At 41.5% G+C, this 23252-nt stretch overlaps 1 protein-coding gene across 10 annotated transcripts in view; it reads right to left on the reverse strand.

The window, feature by feature from the left end:
• Cep63 (centrosomal protein 63) overlaps positions 1–23252 on the reverse strand; it is a 45666-nt gene that overhangs the window by 22203 nt on the left and 211 nt on the right. For 2 of the 10 annotated variants that reach the window (XM_048417618.3, XM_048417622.2), the window contains 5 exons: positions 20678–20715; positions 14132–14200; positions 13245–13422; positions 5590–5685; positions 3986–4108 (listed from right to left, as the gene is read on the reverse strand). In XM_048417618.3, the coding sequence (XP_048273575.2) occupies positions 3986–4108; positions 5590–5685; positions 13245–13422; positions 14132–14200; positions 20678–20706 (495 nt within the window). In that variant the 5' untranslated portion in view covers positions 20707–20715. Of the gene's footprint in view, positions 1–3985; positions 4109–5589; positions 5686–13244; positions 13423–14131; positions 14201–18548; positions 18630–20677; positions 22164–22975; positions 23199–23252 lie in introns of those variants that run through there. The other 8 variants (XM_085689629.2, XM_085689632.2, XM_087905495.1 and 5 more) reach the window with 8 other exon arrangements.

Genomic DNA, 23252 nt, shown 5'->3' on the forward strand with positions numbered 1-23252 from the left:
AGATGAATTAGCATGACAATGACAAATATAATAAGAAAGTCAGGGCTGAAGAGATGGCTCAGTGATTGAGAACACTGACTATTCTTCCAGAGGACCTGGTTCAATTCCCAGCACCCACATGGCAGCTTACAACTGTCTGTAACTCCAGTTCCAAGAATCGAACACCCTTACACAGACATGAATGCAGACAAAACACCAGTGTACATAAAACTAAATTAAATATTTTTTTAAGAAAAAGATAATAAGACAGTATGAATACAATGTACAAGATCCACAAGATACCATTACAAGACCAAATGTAGGGGCTGGTAAGATGGCTTAGTATGTAAACAATGCTTGCCATGCAAGCATATATGCCAGTACTCACTAGAAAATGCTGGGCATGGCAGCACACATCTGAAATCCCAGTGCTAAGGCAGTATTAACAGAGGGATCCCTACGCTTACAGGCCAGCCAGTCTAGCTGGATCAGTGAGTGTCAGGTTCAGTGAGAGACTCTGTCTCTAATAGTAAGGTAGAGAGTTAACGGACGCTGACTTCTAGCCGCCACACACACATGCACATACACGCAGGTATGTTCATACACATGTGCACATACATACATAAAGAGCAATCTATAGTTCATTAGCATAGAAGAGTGAGAATATCAGGATAAAGTTGCAGAAAATACACTCACCGCCATGAACTAAAACCCAAGTACAGGAGCAGAGCAATCAAGACATAAAAACATCTAGAATGTCAAGACCAGAAAAGAACCTTTCCACATCATATTACAGTTAAACACTAAACATGCAAAACAGAGAGTACCAAAGCTGCAAGAAAAATGTACAAATACATACACAAAGGTAAAGTCATCAGAATAAAAGATTTTTCAACAATAACTCTAAAAGCCAAGGCAGAGAAAAATGTAATTCAAGCTTTGAAAGACAATATTGCCAACCTAGATTATTGTAACCACTGCAACCATTGTTCTAGTTGGTTTTTATTAATTTGACACAAACTAGACATATGGGAAGAGGGAATCTCAACTGAGGAGTACCTCCATCAGATTGGCATGTCTTCGGGGCACTTTCTTGATTAGCGACTATGGTAGGAGCTGCCATCCTTGGGCAGATGGGTCTGGGCTGTGTAAGAAAAGCACTTGAGTAAGTTGAGGAAGCAAATCAGAAGACAGCATTCCTCCATTGTCTCTGCTTCAGTTCCTGCCTGAAGTTTTTGCATTGTTTGAACTCCTGCCCTGGCTTCCCTTGGTGACAGACGATAAGCTATAAACTGAATTAACTCTTGTCTCCCAAGTTGGTTTTGGCCATAGTGTTTCAGCACAACAACAGAATATTACCAACACACTGAACTGAAGGAGAAAGAAAAATTTTCCTTGATAAACACAAACTAAAGGAATTCTTGACCTTGTAGTAATACTGGAGTAATCTGCATACTGATGAGAAAGATAAACATCCATGATGCAAAAGGAAAGAACAAACTTCAATGGACAAATGAGAATTAAGAAGACACCAGACACTACAAAAAAAGATGACAGAAATGAACAATAACTTTCAACTAGTATCTCTGAATAGCAATGGTTTCAATTCTCTAAGACACAGACTAGAGCTAGGGAGCTGGCTCAGTGGGTAAGAGTGCTTACCGAGAAAGCAACAGTCCCTGAGTTCAAATCCCCAGGACCCACATAAAAACTTGACCATGGCTGTGTGTGCCTGTAATTCCAGTGTTTGGAGGGGGACACAATAGGATCCCAGGAGCTTGCTTGGTCAGCCGCCCTAACCAAAATGGCAAGGTTTAGGTTTACTAAAAAACCCTGACTCAAAACATAAACTTGAAATTGGCAGAGGAAGACACACAATTTCTCCCTCTGGCCTCCACATGTGCTCATATGGGCACACAAAGGCATGTGTACATACAACTCTATACAACTATCTCTCTCTCTCTCTCTCCCTCCACAGACTAGTTAATTGGATTAAAAAATAGGATCCATCTATTTGTTGCCTGCAAGAAACACATCAACTGGAAAACATAAACACTGCCTTAGAGAGAAAGGATAGATCATTCACTATGATCAAGTATGCACCATTACAAGGATACAAGGATGATTCAACATATACAAACATAATGCATCATATTAACAAACACAAGAACAAAAATCACATGACCCTCTTAATTGATGCAGAAAATATTGGATATTGACATAATCCAATAGCCCTTCCTTATAAATGCCTTGAAAAAATTAACAGTAAAGAACAATATCACAACATAATAAAGGACATATATAGCAAGCCTATAGTCAACATATTAAATAGGGAGAAGCCCAAACACTGCCACTAAAATGAAGAATGAGAGGCAAAGACATACATTTTCTCCATTGTTATTCAACAGTCTTTGGAGTTTTAGAGCAAAAAGCTAAAGGAAGAAAAGACATACAAATAAAGGAAGAAGTCACACAACTCTTTCTTTGGACACAATGATTCCGTACATGAAAACTCTACTCCCACTACCAGACAGCTTCCAGAACTGATAAACACCTTCAGAAAAGGAGCAAAATATAAAGTCCACACACAAAACTCAGTAGCTTTTCAATAGCCAATACCAGACACCCTGACAAAGAGCTCAAAAGGGTAATCTCATTCACAACAGTTTTAAAATACTACAAAATTAAATAAATACACATATGCACACACATACATATACCATGAGATAACACAACCAAGACAATAATCAATCTTTTCAATGACATCTTTAAAACATTAAAGAAGGAAATGGAAGAAAACACCGGAGAATGGAAAGGTCTGCCATACTCATGGACTGGCAGAAACATGGAAATGGCTAAATATTGAAAGCATCTCATAAAGAGAACTGAGGAGAACAGAATAGATACAGAAGAAAGGATGCTAAGAAACTCCAAAGGCAGAGTGTGATACATACTATGTCTGTGGATGAAACCCTCAAACGTTAAGATGAGAGCAATGTTGAAGAGGATAATAATGAGCTGGAAATGGACTCCCAGAGTCAGTGCAGTAACCTGGGCCAGAGGACAAGGGCAGGGAGAAAAGGTAGCAGTGAAGACGGCTGGAGGGGAAGTAGTATTTGTATGGTACTCTGCGTCCAAGTTCTAAATCTATAAAAATAGTAAAGTATAAAAGAACACTAAACATGAGAATTACAGTTCCAGACAGTAAAGTATACTGGCATTTGTGTGTGACAGATGACCCAGAATAGAAAATGTTTAAGTAGTCACACAGAGGTGCTGGCCGGTGTCTCTCAAATAGGGTAAAGTGTGGATTCCTAGATCCTATGCTTACTCTAATCAGACTCTCTGAGGTCGCAAAGCACCCTGGTGACTGTTAAATGCACTGCAGAACTCATACAGAGAGGGAACTCACTGCCTCCTGTCAGTAATCATGGAGTTACAGAGAAAATACAAAATCAGCAGAGGGAGACGAACCCTTTGTAACTCCGGTTCCATCTAAATGGGAGCTGAAACTAAACCACCTGATGAGCAGAGTACTCTCTGCAAGAAAATGCCAAGAATTCCCCACATTTGCTGACACCTACTCAGTTAGGTGTGGAGCCACGGTGATAAACAGGATGCTGCTACTAACTGATGGTCACTGTTCTTAGAATGGAAGGTATTGAATACTAGGATCTTCTCCAGGATACAGTCCCAAGCATGTTGGCTACTCCTTCTCCCTGTACCCTAAATGCCAATTTCATGCTCCATCATCTTAACAACAACAACAAAAAACAAACAAAACTTCCATACATTTCCAATGGCCCTGTAGGGTAGAACAACCCTCTTGAGAATTACTGATGGCCTAGAACCCTATCAGCCACAGGGGAGCAAGTGATGATGGGCTGGCTGTACTACTGAGTAGCTCAGAGGCAGCCCTCGAGATGGCAGGAACTCGCTTCATAGGAAATAGCATTTCCTACACAAAGGCTGACGGTCGCGACTGAGACTACTGCTGTGAACATACCTCTATTTTTCCAGTTAGCCTCTCAATCTCAGACCGATCCTCCCGTAGACTTTTGGTATTTCCTCTGAATTCTCTTAGTTGCTTTTTCTGCAGCTTTTCATAGCTTCTCTTCAGTCTGCCTAACTGTAAAAACAGTTATTTATTTACTTAAATTTTCAGAGCTAGTAAATTGTGGTGGTCAGACAAACTGGGATTATAAAGCAAAAGTGGTACTAAATTATCTTATTGAAAATAGATTGGCAACATGCTAGAGTTGCAAAGAAAAAGAAAAAAAAGAAAAAGAAAAAATAAAACTTAAAAATTCTAGGGCTGGCATAAAGCTCTGCTGGTGAGTGCTGACCTAGTCAGCACTGGGTCTGGGCTGGATCCCCAGGACCACATAAACTGGGTATGGTAGCAAATGAGGTAATCACACAGTTAAGTGGAGGCTGGAAAAAAAAATCAGAAGATCAAGGTCATGAAAAATCTGAGGTCAGCCTGAGATACCTTATCTCAAAGTATATGCCTGCTTGCATGTGTATGTGTGAGAAATAAATGCTAGCAGTGAAATTTCCAGGCCGAAAAAAGAAAACAAAAAGTCTGGTTCTACTACAATTGCAATGCATTCATAGACACCCATGACCCACTTGACATAAGAGAGGAAGCAGTAACTGTTCCCCTTTAGGTGAGTGGGTCTCAAGACATACTTCTAAGGGTATTAATGCCCAGTAAACAGACTTTGACTTCAACCAAAACAAAGGCAATTTTCCCCATAGTTAAAAGGTAAATTAAATACTGAAATAAAGTTTTCTTCACTTTAAAGATTTTATTTTTAATTTCTAATTATGTGTGTTCTAATTATGTCTCTATGTTGGTATGTGCATGCAAGTACAGATGCCCACAGAGACCAGAAGAGGGCGTCAGATCCCTCAAGCTGGAGGGATGGGTGGTTGTGAGCTTCCTAATGTGGGTTCTGGGAACTGAACTGGGGTGCTCTGCAAGGGCACTACACTACCAACTGCCAACTGTTGAGCTAGCTCTTGCTTCCCAATCTTCTTCCTTTTAAAAAAAAAAAAAGCTTTTAAAAATATTTCTTTATTTGTGGGAGGTGGAGTGTTGGGGAGGGAAGAGTGTGCACTCTACAGCCCACTACGGGAGGTAAAGGGACAGCTTGCAGGCCTCGGCCCAATGAGTCATCGCGCAGCCCTTGCTTTTCTTAATCCCAAAATATTTCTAAGCCTTTTGTCTCTTTCAATATTTAAAAATCAGCTATTGAATTAACTTACAACTTAAAATATTAAGTTTCTGGTAACAAGATTTTAATATTATACAAATATAGCTCTTTTTCCTTTAGGTCTCAGTCAATTGCTGGTTTAGGTAATAGCAAGTGTATTAGACAAGATTCTTTGTCGAGATTCAAGGTCAGAAAATATATTTCTACCACATACTTCCCACAGGGTATCAAGTACGATATGTACTTCCTACCATATAAAGTAGTAACCAGCTCTCAACAGCAGTCAAGGGTTACAGAGAAAGGACAACTACACATCGCGTCACAGAACTAAAGCAGTCAAGGTTACAGAGAAAGGACAACTACACATCACGTCACAGAACTATAGCCTCACTTCCTCCTGCAGTTTCTTTAATTCCTGCTTATACTCCATGGCCATTTCTTGCTTGATTTTTTCATGTTCTTCTATCTGCTGATGCAACATTCCAATCTAAAAGCAGAAAGGGGTAGTACAATTCAGTATTAGCATTGAAATAACATCCCTGCAACACAAAAACAGAAACCAATCCTTGCACTTCCTTGCAAACTAACATTCTCAATGTTTCTACATGGTTAGCCTTAAAATATGAATAATGCTTTTATAAATTTATATAATTATAAATTAAGATTTATTTATTTATTATGTACTCAATTTTCTGTCTGTATACCAGAAGAGGGCACCAGATCTCATTACAGGTGGTTGTGAGCCACCATGTGGTTGCTGGGAATTGAACTCAGGACCTCTGGAAGAGCAGCCAGTGCTCTTAACCTCTGAGCCACCTCTCCAGTCCTTCTTTTACAAATTTAAAGTTAGTTCAAGACTCACACTCCTTGTCTGATTTATTTTCCCAATTCTCTTTGTTAAAATAAATAAATTCTTATAAAAATAGCATATATAAGTTTAAATGTTTTGATAACCAAAAATATTTCACTTTTAGAAACGTGTAAAACTTTCTACAAGTAAAGCACAGTTCAGTAACATCAGAGACAGACTGAAAGACAATGAGTAGCTACTACTTACTTCATAATTTCCCTGATTATCAGAGTAAGGAAGGGGTCCTAACCCGTTCTGCAATGATTGGGTACCAGTGACAACAATTTCATAGCTCATCTGGTCAGCTAGACTAGGGACCCTCCTGTCTCTGTCCCTCCAGTGCTCATTATAAACATGAGAAGTCATACCTGCAGTTGACATGCTGCTGGGGATTGAACTCAGGTTCTCATGCTTGTGTGGCAAACAATTTACCCACTTACTGAGCCACCGTCCCAGCTTTTTCTGATTTCTTAAAATGGTTATTTAAATGACTGATTTTCAGTCTTCCTATTGTAACAAACCTGGAGATATAGATAGGTAAAACTCTCTTTAGGTACCATGTGAAAAGCATGCTGTGTTGTTTTTCAGTTTATTTTGGTTCTATGCTGAGGACTGATCTTAGGGCCTCTGCATAGACAAGCACACGCTCTGCCACTGTCCATTCATCTGTTCCTATAAATACTGATCCACAGGGGACCAAACCCAGGCCTTTATACGTGTAAGTACACACTCTGCAATTGTCTATTCATCCAACCCTACAAATGTGACCCATAGGAAGGTCATTATCATTATCAAAGTATATTCTAATTTTTACTGTGATTTCTTCGTGACTTAAAGGTATTTGGGAAGCTGAAGAGCTGGTTCAGCAATTAAGAGCACCGACTGCTCCTAGAGAGGACCATAATTCAGGTCCCATCATCCGTATGGTGGCTCACAATCATCTGTAACCCCAGTCACAGGGGATCCAACGCTCTCTTCTGACCTCCATGGGTACCACGCATGCATGTGGTGAACATAGATATATTATAAATAAAATGAACAAATCTAAAAATAAGGGTCATTTAAAACTGTTTTGCTTTTCCAAGTACTTGAAAGGTCTTTTTAGAAGTATATTGCTTAATTTCTAAGTACTTGGAAAGTTGTCTTCTACTGTATTGAGTTTTAGCTTAAAACTATTTTGTTACAAAAACACAATTTAATCTGCTGTAGTTGCCCAATAAAATGCTTTAGTCACATTAAAAGAACATGTTTAAAATTAATTAGGTCAAGTTTATTTTGATCAATCCTCCACCTTAACTGCCTTTCCATGTGCTTGTTCTATCACTAGCAAGAGGGCTGTGTTAAGGCTTCTACAGTTTCCACGAATACAGTTTCTCCCTAAATCCTGTGTTTGCTTTGTACATTTTAAGACTGTTATTAACTACTTACAGTTGGATTATTAGAGTTACCGAGTAGAAGTCAGAGGACAACCTGAGGGAATTAGTCCTCTCCCTCTACTCTGTGGGTACCAGGTACTGAACTCAGATCTTTAGGCTTAGCAGCAAGCATCCTTATCTGCTGAGGCATCCTGCTAGCCCAGGTTCCATTTTCTTTTGAACATCTTCTCATGCCACGATATTTCCAAATTCTTACTTTCAAATTTTGGTGTATATTCTTAAATTTTCCTTCCTCTAAATTCTTTGGATTTAACAAGCTTTCTTCTAACCTCTGAAATAAATCACTACCTATAGATTTTCAACTTATCTTCTTCTGATATACTCAATTGCCCTCTTAGACACTACTGCACCCTTCAACTTTGATTATAGTCCTATCTACTACTTTTCATTTCTATTATGACTTCTCTGAGTCACTCAGAACCTTACTTCTTAACTTCCAAATGCACATATTTTTCAGAGTTATCTTTTTCTAATTTATTTCTGCTATGTTAAGAGTTTATCTATGATTTCAAGCCTTTGTTTATGGCAAAATTCACTCCACAGCCCAGGATAGAGTCGACTTTGGTAATCATTCCATTTGTGCTGGAAAAGAAATGCACATTCTGCAGTTCCCTTGTGTCATGGTCTATAGTTATAAACTAGGTCAGGTTTGCTGATCACGCTGTTCAAATCTGTATCTTTATGAATGTCCTCCATCAGTTACTAAGAAAAATGTGTTAAAACTCCGAAGCATGACTGTGGCTTCATTATTCCTACTGACAGTCCTGGTACTTTTTGCATACATCTAAGAACGGTTAAAACTATCTTACTATATTATTTTGTCCTATTTTGAGTTTTCCTAAAAGTGCAATCTGAGATGTGGACTTCTGAACAGCTAACTGGAGTGACCTTGGAAAGCACAGTGAGATGACAGGAAGGAAGGGCCATACTGGGTCTATTCCTGGGCAGAAGACCACAGTAAGCAGCTGGAGCTGTGTTCCTGGGAACCTACTAAGGAAGCAAACAGATGTGTTTCAGAACTGTCTCTATGAGCAATGGGAGCCTGCTGACCTTACTCAACCTCACCCTGCTGAGGTTTGTCCTGGGAAAGTTAGCTACCCCACAGTTGTAGATTTAGAGTGAGCAGCTTTCCGAGGTCCTGAGAGGAGCAAGTACAGTGGAGTTCTGGTGACACAGAAAGCCATATTTCATGGCTAAGAATGAAATGAGAGGGAAGGAATGTGGTCCAAAATGAAACAGTGTTGGTGACAACCGCACGTCCTGAAACTGACGCCCTCCAGACGGAGCACTGCTATCCCCTTTAGTCACTCTGCGATTCCAAGTCAAGCTTGCTTTCTCTAGTATGAACATAGTCACATCATCTTTCTCTTCAAGTCTGGGTGGCAGGTATTTTTATTTTGCCATTTACTTTCAACCTTCATGTGCTTTTACAATCATTAAATAACTGTGGTTCATTATTTTCACTTCGTTAGCTAATTTTTGTCTTTTAATTGAGTCAGTGACTGCATTTACAACTAATGAACTTACTTGAATTTAAATTACTGTTTTATGTGCTATGTATACTTAATAAGGGCTGCACCTTTTTTCCTTACTGCTTGCCCTCTTTGGACTGACTCCGTTCTCATCATTCTACGATCTCCTTTTATTAACCTGGATAATATTCTCAACTAGTATAAACTTTAAGGTTCCCTCAGCCTAACACAGAGATCACTGACATAACAAGACTAATGTTAGTTGGTTGCATTTCCAATTCCCTGGTAATCCTGAGATTAAAAATGTAATTTAATCCCATTTATCACCAAATTGACTTCACTATGCACAATACTGAATGTATGATAAGCTGCTGCATCTTGCTTTGATTTTATTCCTGGAGCTCTGGTCATCCATCTGAAGGATATTCTTTTCTAATTGTTTGTTTCATCCATTGTGTGCATGTGCTCATGCATGCCATGTGCATGTGTGGAGGTCAGTGGACAGCTTACAGAAGTCAGCAAGCACCTTACCACTGAGCTATATCCCCAACTCTTAGGGGTCACTTTTAAGTATCACTTATTTCTTTCAAAGTAGTCTCAGTCTTCACAGCAATACTGGTATAGGGGTCCCCACTTTGTACATGATGGAGCAGGCTGAAGCTACTTGTGCAAAAACATTCAGCTGAAAAACACAGAAAGAGGGCTCGAAACTCTCACTGTTCCACTAGGTCAACTTGGAGTTAAGGACAACAGTGGCAGACACTCCATCAAAATCAACCTGATCTCAACTCTCTGAAGTGTTTAGAAACAAATCAGCTAGCAAAGCCTTACACTGGTGCATGGTTGGCAAGCTGCTGGTGCTGGCCAAAAACAGCAGCCCACCATGAGATAAGGGCCTACAACAGGTGTAAATCAACCACCCACAAAAACAGCAGCCCACCATGAGATAAGGGCCTACAACAGGTGTAAATCAACCACCCACAAAAACAGCAGCCCACCATGAGATAAGGGCCTACAACAGGTGTAAATCAACCACCCACAAAGCTCAAGCTTAGTGTAAATGACATTCACACACAATAAAACATTCCCACCAAAGATGCTGGGCACAGATGCACATTTGGCCACAAGCTTCCCATCTCACCTTGGACAACTGCCTTGGGACAACTTCCACCATGGAACTAACTGTTCTTGGCCTGTACCTCTTGGACAGAATACAAAAACTTAAAGCCCTGTTTCTAGTTGTTATATCATGTGAGATTACGAACACATTAGATATAAGTGGGGCTTTTTGTGTGTATGTGAATGTCTGTGTGTGTGTGTGTGTGTGTGTGTGTGTATGCATGCACGTGTCTGTTCTCATGTGTGAGGGCACACACAAAACCGGCTCAAGCATACCCTGTAAAGCCCAAGACTGACATCAGAGTCTTCCTCTACTGCCCTCTACTTTACCACTGAAGCAGGGTCTCTCAGTTGAACCCAGAGTTTGCCATACAGCTTAGTCTAGTTAGCCAGACCCCATCTCTGCCTTTCAAGAGATGCACACCTGGGATTTAAGTGAGTTCAGGGGATCTACACTCTGGCTCTCATGCTTGGACAGCAAGCACTTTATCCACCAAACCATCACCCTAGCCCTAGAAAAAAAAATATGTTAATGAAATAAGGTTCGCAGAGTCTATGGAATAGAGTCCCATTACTGGTGTTTGACAGAAGTACATAACATCTAGGAACTTAATCAATTCCTAACAACTCAATCAAGGAAGCAGCAAGTCAATTAGACATCTGCAATTCTAAATTTCCTGAATATCCCATGCCAAACTTGAAATCTTAAAATCCTTTCCTGGAAACCTTTCATTCAATCCTCTATTATTATTATCATTATCATTATTATTATTATTATTATATGTATTTATTTATTTTATGTACAAGAGTACTCTATCTGCATGTATGCTTCCACACCAGAAGGGGGCATCCAATCTCACTACAGATGGTTATGAGTCACCATGTGGTTGCTGGGAATGGAACTCAGGGCCTCTGGGCCAGTTCTCCAGTTCTCAATCCTCTTTCTTGTTGAAGCAATTATGTAATAGTAATAATGCCCATGGTATGGAAACTAAGCCAGAGAAGTAAGTTAAAACTCAGCCTCAGAGTGCAATAATAGTCTCACAATTACAAAAGCGAGTTTCTTTTGTGAATTTTAACAAACTAAACAACCTAGACATCAATACATACAGTCATTTTCTGAACCAGAAAACTGATGTCACTTCAGTTACCAAGCATAACTGTTTCTGTCTTACCCCAGGAGAAGTGAAGAAGCCACAGTAGTTTCCAAAAAAGCAGCATGGGTCTACTCAAATTGATCTGTTTGTTTGTTTGTTTATTCTTGTATGTGTAAGTGTGTTTGCCTTCATGAATCTGTGCACCACATGCATGCCTAGTGACCATGGAGGCCAGAAGAAGGTGTCAGATCTCCTGGGACTGGAATTACAGACAGCTGTTAGCTACCATATGAGTGCTAGGATTTGAACCTGGGTCCTCTGAAAGACAGCTGGTCCTCTTAACCACTGACCTATATCTCCAGCTCCAGCAAGTTGTTAGGAGGGAGGGAGGTTGTTGGTACTTTTTTTTAATCCGATGTGACTGACATTTAGTGTGTTTTCTCATCACCTTCCCAATCTTTGTGTAAACTGTATTCTTAAAAGATCTAACTAAACTTCAGAATAAACTCTAGACTACCAAATACCATTTACAAAATTCTAAATTTGATACAGCTGATATTACTAAAGCGCTATTTGACTCTAAGTACAAAAGGTCAATCACTAGGAGACAATTTTTTAATTCTTTCAAAATTTCATACATGTACACAATATCATCAACCAAATCACAATGTGTTGCCAGTCCTGGCAGCATACTAGGCATAGCAGTCAACTTGTATTAGCCTTGATGAGGGCAAATCCCATGTAGGCAAAGCTGGCAGAATGAGAATGAGGTTTAGGGTTAGCATCTACCTACAGTTCTTGTCATTCCCAGACTAATTTGTATGGAAACTTAGAGACAATGCTTCCACCTGCAATACTTCCTGCTTCCCTTCAGTATTCAGTGTTCTTCTAGTGTACCAGCTGAGTTAGAAGAAATAAATCAGGAAAAAATTCTTAAACTTCTCCCAATACTGCCAATATTAGTGGGTGATGGGACTACAAATTTATTTTATTTTCCTTCTTCTCCCTTATTTTTTTTTACTTATGTCTGGTTTTTAAGACAGGGTTTCTCCATGTAGCCCTGGCTGGCTTTGAACTCACACTTTGTAGACCAGGCTGGCCCTGAACACAGAGATCTGTCTGCCTCTGCCTCCGAGAGCTAGAATTAAATGTGTGTGCCACCACCATCTGGTGGTTCTTCCTTAGTTTTAAACAAAGGTCTTTCTGAAATAGATTTCCTTAACTTAGCTTACAGTGCTGGAGCTCCTGGCCAGGACCGTGCACATGCTAAGCATACTCCATCACTGAGCTGTTTCTCCAGCCTTGATTTGTTAACTTAACAAAAGAGGAAAACTATTAAATGCAAGGACTCAATTCTTGTTTTTGTTTTGTATTTTTGGGAGATTAGGGGATAATGTTGGGAACTGAACCTAGGATTTCAAGCATACTAAGTAAGCACTCTATGATTAAACCATATCTCCAGTACTTAACTTTGTTTTTGATCTAAATTTACAAGACAAAACCAGCTCCTATTAAACTTGGTGACATTAATACAAACATGTAATATGATAAAAGTTATGCAAAGGTTACATGGCCCCTTCTTCCATTTTCTTCATGTGCTAGGGTTACAGAGGCACACCACCATGCTCATCTTTATCAAGTGAGCTCTGGGGTGCGAACTCGGGCCCTTGGGCTGCACAGCAAGCACTAACACAGTCATGGCCCCAGCTCCTCTGACACTTCCTTACATAAAGAATGTATTATAGGTATGCAAAGTAAAATGTCCTTAAAGTAAATATTAATATTATATCTTCACAATAAATTTTCTCCTAAAAGAAACCATAAATATTAGAATAAACACCAAAAAAGAAAAAGCAAAGAAGAAACTAATTTGGTAAACAAATGTTTTCTTTTAACAAATACTTAAAAAACATGTTTAGTACAAAATGTCAAACTACCAACAGAATGAACCAAGGGTACTGGGGCATGGGTTGCTCCAACTGTGTTATATTCGGGCCTGAACACGGGCGTGCAGAACCCTGGATAACTGAAAACCAGAGGTGAAAGCAAGAAGAGTGGCGCAGCCAGTCTACCTCCTTGTGCTTCATGTCCAGCTGACTTCTCAGCGTCTTCAGCTCCCGATCACGGATGTCCAAACAAGTCTCCAGCGCGTGCGTCTGCCCCTCCCATTCAGATTTCTTATGTGCCACCATTATATCGATCTGTTTCATGAGCTCCTGCAGTTCTGCTTCACAGGACGTCAAAAATCCCCTACAAACACCAACAGACCAACACCACTCATGCCACGTGGTTCTCATCTGTCACAGATAAAACTCTCACAGCCGAAGCCTAGCTGAAGAAGTGAAACATTAGAGCAGCAAAGCCAGGATGTCTGTGCCCTTGCTCTTATGCTGTCACATCCTGCACCCAGTCGGCTGCTTACTCTATACACTATTTTGCTCTCCTCTAGTGAGTAACCTAAAGCCGAAGTCACTTGAAACACAGATGGATGTTTCACATCGGGCTTTCCAAGTGAGATTTCCACTACTACTAACCACACTGCTGGAATATTTTAGGGATGCTCTTGGGAGAATCCTGGCAAGATTATGTCACATCTCTTTCAGCCAAAATGAATGCCTCAACAGCAAACGGGCTACTGTGCAGGAAAAAGATACTTAAAAAAATAACAAACAAACAAAAATCTGTTTCAAAAAATTCATCCTTGGGCAACATCTGTTGCAATTATTTCTTCCAACTGTTACTGGGAACACATTGCGGCCTACCTCACTGCTCTCCACCTACTGATGCCCTCTGAACTGCAGGACAGAAGCAAGAGTCCATCCACCCTGGTACTGTTAGGCTGAGATGTAAGGAGGGATGCCATCCACAAATGTGCAGTGGCTCAACCTAGCATCTGCTTACCAGAACCAGATAAGATTTTAAATTGCACCAAGAAGCTCCCAGTCAAAGGCAAACTTACCCGCTATGCCCTCGATTTTGTATTCCTTCCAACAAGGCTTCCATCACTAAATCCCCTTTGTTCTGGCAACTGGGGAAAAAAGAAAAGGAAAGATGAAGAGAGTGAGAAAAGCCACTGTTCTGAATCCCAACATTCCAACCTAATGTGAATGAAAGCAGTCGCAGTGTGAAAATAGAGCAGGGTAAGATGGCTGTAGAAGCAAGGAGTCTTACTCAGGAAATGCTAGCACAGCCAGGTGATGGGGGCACACGTCTTTAATCCCAGCACTGGAGAGGCAGAGGCAGGTAGATCTCTGTAAGTTTGAGGCCAGTCTGTTCTAAAAGAGCTAGTTCCAGACAGGCACCAAAGCTATAGAGAAACCTTGTCTCGAAAAAAAACAAAAAAACAAAAAAAGAAAGAAAGAAAGAAAGAAAATGCTAGTACCAAACACATTCTAAAAGAAAAAAAAATTGCTTCTGACATTATCCTACAAATCAATGAAACACCTAATTATTCTAGGCCTTTTCATTCATTGTTGAATTTAACTTAATTTTTGAGACAGGGTCTCACTACTTATCTCTGGCTGGTATGGAATCAGTTTTGTTATGTAGAAGAGACTGGCCAGAGAAGCCCACCTGCCTCTGCCTCCTGAGTAGTAGCACCACACTTGGCTTGCTTTCTTTTGCTGTTTCTGTTGTCAGATTGACTTTTTAAATTTTAACTATGTGCTTATGCATGGGTGTGTACATATGTGCTCTGGTGCCCACAGAGGCATTGGAGCCACCAGATCTGGGTGCTGGGAACCAAACTCTGGTCATCCTCGAGAACAGAAAGTACATGCTCTTAATTGCTGAGACATCCCTCTAGCCCCTCGAGGCCTAATTCTTAAAGAACGTAAGGGTGGAAAGCATTTTCTCTCAAGGAACATTTAAAAATCTCTTTACAAAATAGGAGGAAAAATAGTTTTTCACTCACATAACACAAGGGTTTTTGTTTGCTTTTGAAGCATAGGTTTCTTGATTTTTAAAACTAGAGCCATTATACAAAGGCTAAACTCCCTCCATTATACAGAGGCTAAACTCCCTCCATTATATAGAGGTTAAACTCTCTCCATTATATAGAGGCTAAACTTCCTGGTCAGGGGTTGGAGAGAGGGCTCAGTAGTCATTCCTGCTCTTGAGGAAGACCTGGGCTCAGTTCTCAAAACCTACATGGCTACTCACAATCGTACCTCCAGTTCCAGGAGTTGCAACACCCTCTTCTGGCCTCCACAGGCACCAGGTATGCACGTGATAAACATACATACAGGCAAAACACCCATACTCATAAAACAAAATAAGGAAGTCTTTAAAGAAAATTAAGCCAGGCGGTGGTGGCGCACACCTTTAATCCCAGCACTCAGGAGGCAGAGGCAGACAATCTCTGTGAGTTTGAGGCCAGCATGGTCTACAAGAGCTAGTTCCAGGACAGCTAGGGTTGTTATACAGAGAAACCCTATCTCAACTCCCCCCCTCCAAAAAAAAAAAAAAAAAAATTAAGCTCCCAGGTCAGCCACAGACCCTACTGACTCAAAGAGAAAACTTCCTGCATCATACTCTGTCCCCTGGAACCTAAGGACAAGGTCAGCAGCACTGCACGGTGCCTTGTCTTTGACACATTCCCCCACTATTCATCCCAAATCACACAGAATTTGCATGCTCCTCCTTCTTTCTAGGCCACCAGCTCTTAAGGACAGAAAACCAATGAGACTCATCTCAGGAGTGGAGAGCTGAGCCCAGTGTCCCAACATGGCACCATTGCATGCCTTGGGCGACCTCATCTCCCCTTCCTCATTATGCAAACTGCTACAACTGAAGGACAAAGAGGGGAGATAGAAAAGAGAAAGTCATACAAAAGAAAAAGACCCTTAAATTCAGAAGTATCCTGAGTTGTGTGGTAAGTTTCTCTTCATAAATCCTCAAAACATTCCTTGGCCAACCACCTTTCATGCCTTAGAAAGTGTCCTATTGGGCAGGAGAGAAAGCTTAATGGTTAAGAACACTTGTTATTGCAGAGGACCCAGGTTTGATTCTCTGTTGGGGGCTGCAGACCCCTGGCCCTTGACTTTCTTTGCCTGCCTCGGACCTTTTGCCTGCTGGAGTGAAACACCTTGTTTTCCTGCGCCTGCAGCTGCTCTGAGCACGAGACCCTCGTGAGTTCCTGGTGGCAGGGGAGTGAACTCTGGTGGGTTTTACAGCTGAAAATCCCGAGAGACGGGACGTGGCTACCAGTTAAGGATCCCTGTATAAGCTTTCCTGGAGCACAATAAAGTTGGCATTCTTGTATCAAGGATGACCGTGTCCTCGTGTCTTTGTCTGTGTGTGTGTTTTTAAATCTCCAGCTAGTTTCCCGGCTCGTGTACCTTTCCCGGCTCACGGACAGTCCCCAGCACCCACATGGCAACTCATAACTATTCATAACTTTATTTCCAGAGGATCGCCAGGCACGTGTATGATACACAGATAAATATGCGAGCAAAACACTCATACACATAAAATAAAATTTAACTGGGGGCTGGAGAGATGGCTCAGCGGTTAAGAGCATTGCCTGCTCTTCCAAAGGTCCTGAGTTCAATTCCCAGCAACCACATGGTGGCTCACAACCAGCTGTAATGAAGCCTGGTGTCCTCTTCTGGCCTGCAGACAGAATACTGTATACATAATAAACAAATAAATAAATATTAAAAAAAATAAAAAATAAAATTTAACTGTCCTCTTTCCTTAAGCTTTCAAAGTTTCAACCATGAATTAGCTAAAGGTTAGGGTGTAGAGATTTGGTCCCTCTACCCTAATGCTTTTCAAACAACTGTATTTCTCTGGGAAGTAGATTGCTTCAGTCTACAAATTCAATGTTATACACTGCTCTCTAGATAGCAATAAAAGGCATGCTCCTTCCCAAGGAATACCCCAGCGTGGGACTGAAAAAGAAACAGAAATGTTCACCATCCCTGGCAATGAATGTAGGGGTGGAGGACATGCAGAAAACTCCAGAGACAGATGAGAAGAAGGGAAAAAAGCACAAGTGTGTTGCACCTATTCTACATGACCTGAGGACTGTGCACTCGTCGTGCATGATGTGGGCTCTTTCCTCCAGATTTCACCATGACCCAAAATAAAACCCTAAAGGAGAGGACTTATTACAAACTACACTCAGGCCCTGCCTTTGCTCTGCCCCAGAACTGGGAGGCAGAAGAGTCCACTCAACACTAAATAGAGGTCAATAAAGCAGTTCTGCCCTGCAACTAACTAGCTATGTGTTGTCAGACTTCGGTTGTTCCATCTGTAAAACGAAGGTATGAACAGTAACTGCCAAAGTCTTTATTTCATCTTTATAATTATTTCTCAAAATTATTCCTACTAAAATTATACCACTTTAGGTCATGTTATTCTTAGTGATCTACTTAATAATACATAATTTGTTGGTATTTGTGTATGACACTATTTAATAACAATGTGTATAATAGATGCTAAACTTTAGTGACTGTTTGTCTTATCTGCCTGCCTCTTACACATTCTATCTTCTGTACACCCATAAAAGACATAAAATACGATTTAGTGATTAAGAGCACTCCCAGAGGACCCAGGTTCAAGTCCCAGTACCCACATGGCAGCTCACAACTGTCTATAACTCCAATTCCAGGGGACCCGACACCCATAACAAAAACACCAATGCACATAAAAATATGTGTGTGTGTGTATAATGCATGTTTTATATATATACATATTATAATGTATGTACATTTGTGTGTGTATACAGGTGCTATCACTTTGAGGAAACAGGCTTAGAGGGTGCGATGACTTGACTACAGAAACCTACAAGTTATATTGAAGCTCAAACCCAGGCGTGTGACCCTCCAGTCCAAGCCATGTGCCATCTTTTATTTCACTCTGCCTCCTTATGCTTAACAAGATCTTCTCGGTGGGAAACAGAATAAAATTGAAGCATATGGCATTGTGGCCACTAGGTGGCAGCAGCACTGTGATAAAGCCATTGAGGTGTCAGGAGAGCCACCCGCTCAAAATGAAATCCTGAGACAAGGGCATTCTTGTTTAAAACAGGCACAGAAGACCGGCAACGCTAAAACAGGCACAGAAGACCAGCAACGCGCCCTGGAAAAACGTCTGCCAATGTGAGGTGTGCTTCTTTAGCAACACCCTCTGCACCAGTTTCCATTCTCTGGAATCAGATAAACTGCAAGGACTTGGACTTCCTGAGCGGACATTTGGTTGTCTTCCGTTTCTCACAGCCACAACACTGATTCTGTCCCTAACCAACCTGGCCTTCGCTCACCTCAGACAAGTCACTTGTTTCCTCTTTGATGGCGCCATGTGACACAAGACTGTGTCCCTAATCAATACAGATTTAGGTAAAAACTGTTTGATGATCTGTCACTCCTTACCCGGACATCGAATGCTAACGTGGGCTCCACAGCCAGCCAACAGGCAGAAGTCAGTATTCACAACAGCCTTTGGGCTGAAGCCTGAAGGGAAAAATATCAACTCAGGACCCAAGGAGACCAAGTTCTCAGCACAAATGAAATTTGTTTGCCCCAGAGGGAGAGGAACAGAGGGTAGGAAATAAGAGACAATGACAGGAGACAAAGGATGAGGGAGAAGGGGAAGGAACAAGGGAGAGGGGGAAGGGCTGGGTATTTATCCAGAGGACAAAGGACTGCGTCTAGATGGGGAGGAAGCAGATGGTGGTGCAAAGGCAAACGGTGGTCTATAAAGTAAAAGGGAAAATCCCTGTGTTAAGATGAAAGTAAAAGGGAAAATCCCTGTGTTAAGATGAGGTGTTTTCTTTTAATTGGGCATGTTAATTAGGTGAGCCACAGGAGGCTTTTGATTGCTGGACTTCAATACTGAGAGCTGGATCTTGGTAGTCAGAGGAGAAGAAAGTGACCAATAAGGGAATGGAACTTGCTGTCGTTAGGAATGTAATCTAATGGTTTTTAGCGAGGCAGAGAGAATGAGAAAGAAGTCAAGACCTGCCACATGCTCAGTCCTGCTCACTGGAAAAATATAAACTGAGATGTATAAAGGGCATTCCCGGCAACATTATTCATAAAGTAGGAACTCACTTAATATTCATTCACTGAGGGAATACTAAGAAGCTATAAAGAGGTAACTCCAGCCTCCATTGAAATTCATTGATGGCCAGAGTCCCAAGTGATAATGGTTGGCCCTCACAACAATCACAATACTTCTATGGAGGATCTGTTACAGGTAAAAAGAGTAAGACACAGAACAGTAAAAGAAATGTGTACTGTAGAATATTATTTTAAGATATGTTACATTTGTTTATGCTGTGGAATATTTGTTTAATGATGCAAAGATGTGTTGCATTATTTTTGTTGTTGTTTTGTTTTGTTTGTATTTTCAAGACAGGGTTTCTCTGTGTAGCTCTGGAACCTGTCCTGGCAATGCACTCAGTAGAACAGACTGTCCTCCAACTCACATAGATCTGCCTGCCACTGCCTCTCAAGTGCTGGGATTAAAGGCATGAATCACCACCGCCTGGCTTAACTATTATATTCTTTTATGTTGCATTTGTTTAATTCTGTGAAGCTGTGTTACTTTGCCTGTCTAAAACACCTGATTGGTCTCATAAAGAGCTGAATGGCCAATAGCGAGGCAGGAGAAAGGATAGGCAGGGCTTGCAGGCAGAATAAATATGAGAAAAAAAGCAAGGAGGAGGAGCAAGAGAAAAAGGAAAGGAGGATGCTAGGGGCCTGATTTTCAGCCACACAGCCAGTCAGGGAGCAACAGTAGAAGTTAGATTACAGAAGAAAAGGAAAAAGTCCAGTGGTAAAAGGAAGACAGGATAGTTTAAGTTTAAAAAAAAAAAAAGCTGGCTAAAAATAAGCCAAGTTAAGGCTAGGCATTCATAAGTAATAATAAGACTATGTGTGTTTATTTGGGAGCTGAGTGGCAGGCCCCAAAAGAGTAAAGAGTAAAAACTAGTGTGTTTGCCATTGGATGCTTATTTACTAAGAACAAACTATGAAACACTATGCCTGTAAGGAAAGAAATAATCATGGTGGAGGAGATAGGGCTAAAGCTAACCTGCTCCAGGTAAGTCTGGATTTATGTTGCTTTATAGGGACTATGATGATGTTTTATAATTAACACATAAAAAGGAAAAGAAGCAGTACTGAGCTTGACACTGTGGCTCACACCTGTAATCCTAGTACTTAAGAAGTGGAGGCAGGAAGACCATAATTTCAAGATCATCTTTGGCTACAGAATAAGTTCAAGGTCAGCCCGGACTACATAAAACCCAGGTAAACAAAACTAGACAGAGGAAGTTATCAAAACTATGGGTCTTGAAGGGTTCCTACTGGCCAAAAACAAAAATAATTTTGGGTATCAAAAAATTTGCAATATGTTCAAACAATTTAAACACATTAAAGTCTATTGGTTTGTTTTTAAAGGTAAAGCCCTCAGGTTGCCTCAGGAGATTGCTAGGCACAGACTTAAACATATTAAAGTCTATCTGTTAGTTTTAAAGGTAAAGCCTTCAGGTTACCTTTGAAGGTTGCTAGGCCACCAATTCATTGCTGTAGTCTGAAAAGAAAGGAACAGAGTTAAGCATTTCTCTTGCCGTTCCTGTCCCAATTATATTTCAGGGTAGTCCGATAGTTGTGGAAGGCAGGCTCTTCATCAGAACGCCAGCTAAGCAAGCACTGAGACACAACACAACTAGAAAGGGCCGCTCTGTGGCTGCCGTGCAGTAACAGACCCAGGCACAGCCAGCCATGAAAGATCTCCCTATTAACTGGAAAACTCTGGAGCAACTAACAGAAACCACTGCACAGCTCAATTGTAACATCCCAAATGGGAGGACTCAGATATTACATGTCTCCCTGGTAATGCATGCAACAGATAATTTTCATAATATAAAACCTACACCTATGGCATTTTTCTTGCACCTCTCATCAAAAAAAACAAGGTTGAATCTAACACTTTGATCACTGTATTTCAACAGAACTTTCTGTAATGAAGGAAACATTTGTATCTGCATTACTCAAACAGCAGTCACTCGGCAACCTATGACTGCTGGACTAACGCAGCTAATGCAACTGGGGAACCACTTTTATTTCATTTAAAATAGCATGGCTAGCTGATGACTACCACACTGGACAATGTAATTCAAGACTTAGCCAGTGGAGGAGAGGTCACAGAGGAAATAGAGGCACATTCAAAACTACATACAAACAGCTAAATTTTAAATGGTAAAGAAAAAAGGGAGATAAGAAACTGCTGTTGGTTAGAGGAGATAAACGCCTAGCAACCAGGTGCAGCAGACAGTTCTCTGCAGAATTTTGGTCCAAACAAGGTATTGCAAGCACATATGGAGTAGGGGGAGAAAACTGATCCCTCTGGATACCGACGTTGTGTGTTCTGCACAAATTTGTACTGATATAAAAATAGTACTGTGGTTTTGTAAAAGTAAATCTAGCCCTGGGCATGGGAAGCACTTTAGCTATGACAGCCAGGGGGTGGGGAGCATCTTTGCTATGACAATGTGGATTAATGCTGCCACCGTCAGCTCCTTTCGAGGGCAGAAAGGCTAAGTAATGGTCCTCTATGGCTCCACGGGAGGAAGCAGCATTGGCATAATTAACAATATCTATATTGTTGTTAAAACTTCAGTGTGCACACATTTTAAAAGACTGTGTGTCTGAGTTTGTAAATCTCTAACCCATTTTAGTTTCACAGTCTTCTTTACTATACTGACCACTAAAAGACAAGGTACATGAGACAAAAATTAACCTAAAGATGGTGTTACATTCCATATAAGAAATTTTGTTTTATCATACGTTAAGCTACAGACTTTAAGAGTAAGTGTAGCCGAGCGTGTTAGCGCATGCCTTTAATGCCAAGCACTGGGAAGCAGTGACAGCGGATCTCTGTGAGCTCAAGGTTCTGGTCTACAAAGCGGGTTCCAGCTAGGGCTGTTATACAGAGAAACTTTGTCTCAAAAAACGAAGTTTAAAAAAAAAGTAAGTATAAATAGCTAAAGATAATTTATATTCATTGACCCATGACTTACATACAAAATATAAATACAAAATTAAAACTAAATGGAGGTATTCGAGAAATTGAGCACCTACCCTATTTTACTAAATAAACCTTAAAAATCTAAATTGGCCTCAAGAGAACTTACAAAGTCAAGCGAGATGATGTAGATCCTTAACCCAGGACGCTGAGGCGGGCCCATTTCTGTGAGTTTGAGGCCAGCCTGCCTTATACATAGTGAGTTCCTAGCCAGCCAGATATTTTGTTGTTTGTCCGAGACAGGGTTTCTCTGTGTAACAAGTAACAGCTCTGGCTGTCCTGGAACTCGCTTTATAGATAAAGTTGGCTTCGAACTCACAGAGATCCACCAGCCTCAGCCTCTGAGTGCTGGGATTAAAGATGTGTACAGTCCAGGCTTCATAATAAAAGGTCTTAGAGGTAAAGCAGGCGCTGGAGGGGAGGGCGTACTTTGGGAAAGTAAGTGTACAGTCTCAACGTGAGACAATGCTCTGACTTCACGGTTCTGTAAAGGGCAAAAGCCCTATTTGCAATCCAGACCACTGTCAAGTTATAGCCTTATAGAACTGTCCTTTCAAAGCTTTCATTTCACTCTCCCAATCTTGTTTCCGATGCTTGAGTGAAGGCGGGAGGCCACCTGCAATTCTCCTGCATCAGGGGTCCCGCCAGGCTTCCGCATCTCTCCTACTACAAACATTACCAGGGGACCCTGCGGGCCAGCCCGCCCCCGCCCCCCGGCGCCAGCACCCTGCAGCCCTCCCGCACTCCGCCGCCGAGGCCGCAGCACCTGGCCGGCCGGCACGGAGCTGCATATGGAGGAGTCGGAGCGACCCGGGGGTCCTGCGACCGGGCGGCCGCGGGTGGGCAGCAGCGGGCCTGGCTGCAGGCGGCCGGCGACGGCCAGCGGCCGCGGGCCATGCGGCCTGGAGGTTAGCGGCACCACGGTGGCCAGGGCCGCGTTCGCACCACAACCAGCCGCTGCTCCCCCGGCTTTGGGGCGCGCAGGCGGTTACAAAGCACGCCCCCGGCCGAGCGCGCCCCCGCCGGGCCTGCGCGCCGTTCCT

The sequence above is a fragment of the Myodes glareolus genome, chromosome 4 (genome assembly GCF_982192425.1).
Source record: "Myodes glareolus chromosome 4, mMyoGla1.1, whole genome shotgun sequence".
NCBI lineage: Eukaryota > Metazoa > Chordata > Mammalia > Rodentia > Cricetidae > Myodes > Myodes glareolus.